The sequence below is a fragment of the Chiloscyllium plagiosum genome, chromosome 21 (assembly GCF_004010195.1).
Source record: "Chiloscyllium plagiosum isolate BGI_BamShark_2017 chromosome 21, ASM401019v2, whole genome shotgun sequence".
Lineage (NCBI taxonomy): Eukaryota > Metazoa > Chordata > Chondrichthyes > Orectolobiformes > Hemiscylliidae > Chiloscyllium > Chiloscyllium plagiosum.
This window is the reverse complement of record NC_057730.1, coordinates 8,776,597-8,779,653: the sequence shown is the minus strand read 5'-3', so window position 1 is coordinate 8,779,653 and position 3,057 is coordinate 8,776,597. Positions and strand designations below refer to the sequence as shown.

Here is a 3,057-nt window from a genome sequence, read left to right as displayed (position 1 = left end):
TAAGATTTGCTTTCCCAAAATGCAGCACCTCGCATTCATCTGAATTAAACTCCATCTGCCACTTCTCAGCCCATTGGCCCCTCTGGTCCAGATCCTGTTGTAATCTGAGGTAACCTTCTTCGCTGTCCACTACACCTCCAATTTTGGTGTCATCTGCAAACTTACTAACTATACCTCTTATGCTCGCGTCCAAATCATTTATGTAAATGACAAAAAGTAGAGGACTCAGCACCGATTCTTTGTGGCACTCCGCTGGTCACAGGCCTCCAGTCTGAAAAACAACCCTCCACCACCACCCTCTGTCTTCTACCTTTGAACCAGTTCTGTATCCAAATGGCTAGTTCTCCCTTTATCCATGAGATCTAACCTTGCTCATCAGTCTCCCATGGGGAACTTTGTCAAACGACTTACTGAAGTCCATATAGATCACATCTACTGCTCTGTCCTCATCAATTTTCTAAATTACTTCTTCAAAAAACTCAGTCAAGTTTGTGAGAGATGATTTCCCACGCAAAAAGCCATGTTGACTATCCCTAATCAGTCCTTGCCTTTCCAAATACATGTATATCCTGTCCCTCAGGATTCTCTCCAACAACTTGCCCACCACCAAGGTCAGACTCACCGGTCTATAGTTCCCTGGCTTGTCTTTACCGCCCTTCTTAAACAGTGGCACCACGTTTGCCACCCTCCAGTCTTCCTACTTGAATGGTCTCTTGTACCATGAAACCATGGTCTGTAAGGTCATTTGCTTTGTCGCCCCTGCCCTAATCATCAAGCTGACAGTACGTCAGACCTGTTGGACAGTTTCAAAGGCCAAGGTAACTGCATAGCTTTCCTCTGAGCCCACTTACCTGCTTTACTTGTAGGGCCACAATATTTTCCCTGACCACTGACCAAATCATAAATCCCAAACCTGCAGGATGCAGCCGTCTTCTGGAAAAAAGGGTCCAGGTAACTTGCCCCTACCTGATCTGTCTGCAGCTTGTTCTTTAGCTCATGAACTCTGTGCTGATGTTCCTTAAGCTACAGACACTTATCCCAGACATGTTTTCCCTGGAATATAATGACATGCAAGAGCTGCTAGTTCTGCAGTTGCAACACGTCACATGTGTGATAGCACATTATATAATATAATTGTGGTACTTCTCTTCTGTTAATTCTATTGCAGATTCAGGAGCTGTCATTGCCAGTGAAGCTGAGCCCTTCATTTTGGTGCTCCTCCACAACTCAACAAACCCAAATGAGCAAAATTTCAAAGCCAGAAAGAAGATTTATTTAGAATCAGTAAAAGGATCAGATCATAAGCTCTACACCTTCTTCTTGTCACCAGAGTAAGCTTTCTTCAAATCTGTATTTTGAAATGTTTCTATCAAAATCTGCAATTAACATTAACCCAAAACTACCGTAAGGGAATGCCTGAGAGCTTTCATAGGGAAAATGTGTTGTCCTTTATGTGATAAAGGTTGCTTCTTAATTGCCAGACAAACTTGTTCAGCATGATATGACAGAGTTGGGAAGATTGGCAAAATTGAGCAGTTGGTTTGAACGTCATTGCATGTTCATCCATAAGTCATTCTCCAGCTCCTGGCAACCATACACTTGACTTTTTAATCCCTGTTTCTTAGGAGTTTGCACAGAGGTTAATGATATTTTGGAGGAAGGAAGTTAAGAAAGACATGAAGCCACAATCCCTGACAATGCAAGTTTTAAATTTTATAAGCAAGCTTTATTATCATTTCATCAAAGATGTGGCCAGGCTGCCACTTAAGAGAACAGTTAAACATCGGTGACATTACTGAGAGAATGGAGTCACATGTAGGTCAGATCAGGTATGGATGGCAGGTTTTCTTTCTTAAGGATGTCAATGATGGTTTATGCAGCCATCATTATCAATTAATTAAAATTCCTCCAGCAGCTGTAGTGAGGTTTGAACTTGTGCTCCAGATGATTAGCTTGGCAGCTGGATTACTAGACTAACGACATTACCACCATGTCATCGTCACCCAAGGCTACGATTGTCTTCTGAAGACTAATGTCATGGCTGGTGCTAGTCATAAAGATATAAATGCGGTTTCCTTAAGCTAATGCACTGTTCCATTTCATCTGTCTCCCACTCCCCTCAGAAACATTCTAACTTCAGGCATGTGAAGGTTACCCACACAGGCAAAATTCCCATCTCCTCAACCTGCCCACTGTGTCTGTGCTACCTTCAACGTTGCTTGTCTCCCAGAAGACTGGGCTGGCAATCCATGCCATGAGCTAAAAAATCCCAGATGGGAAAATCACTGTCTCTATACTGGGATTTAGTGAGTGACTCCATCGGCACAGAGCTTGTGGAGAGTAACCCCACTTCCATTGAGTTTGCATGCCACAATCAGATACAGAAGTCATTAGGCAATTAGTCACCTGAATTCATGGGCTTCTGTGCCTGCCTGAGGCCAGATATCCACCTTACATGAGCTGCCAGTCATTCAGATACCTAGCAACTCTAAGGTCCCAGCAACACCACTGAGAAAGGTGGCTATGTCCTGGACTGCAGCAGGGTAACAATGGGAGCCCACAGAGCAGGACAGATAGGCAGAAGTGTTGGCTCTAGGTAGATAGGTCCTGCCATGTTGGGAGTTGAAATAGTCAAACAGGGAGGCCTTTCTGCAGTGGGCACAGTGGAGGGAGGGGAGTGGCAAGGGTATATGATGACCTGACCACAAGTCTGTAAACTGCTTGACAAGCTTTGCTACATAGTGTGCCCTCTCCCACCCTGTAAAGTTACAGTATTTGTGAGACAAGATGATTAATTGGCCACTTATGGGTCTCAGTGTGTTTCCATCTAACATGTTGCTGATAAAACACCAATGGAGGCAGAAAAAAGGCAAATCTGTCAAGTCTTACCAGTTCCCCCAATTGTTCACCCCCCCATTCCCCCCACTCCCCCCCCACCCCACCCCACAACCCACCCCAGTCATTTGCCAGGTTATTCCTGAGTGGTGCTGAAAATGTGTTGCTGGAAAAGCGCAGCAGGTCAGGCAGCATCCAAGGAGCAGGAGAATTGACGTTTCG

General features: G+C 44.6%; 1 protein-coding gene across 2 annotated transcripts in view; it reads left to right on the top strand.

The window, feature by feature from the left end:
• Positions 1-3,057, top strand: part of pkd1a (polycystic kidney disease 1a) — a 204,496-nt gene that overhangs the window by 124,796 nt on the left and 76,643 nt on the right. For both annotated transcript variants that reach the window (XM_043711199.1, XM_043711198.1), the window contains one exon: positions 1,169-1,331. In XM_043711199.1, the coding sequence (XP_043567134.1) occupies positions 1,169-1,331 (163 nt within the window). The remainder of the gene's footprint in view (positions 1-1,168; positions 1,332-3,057) is intronic.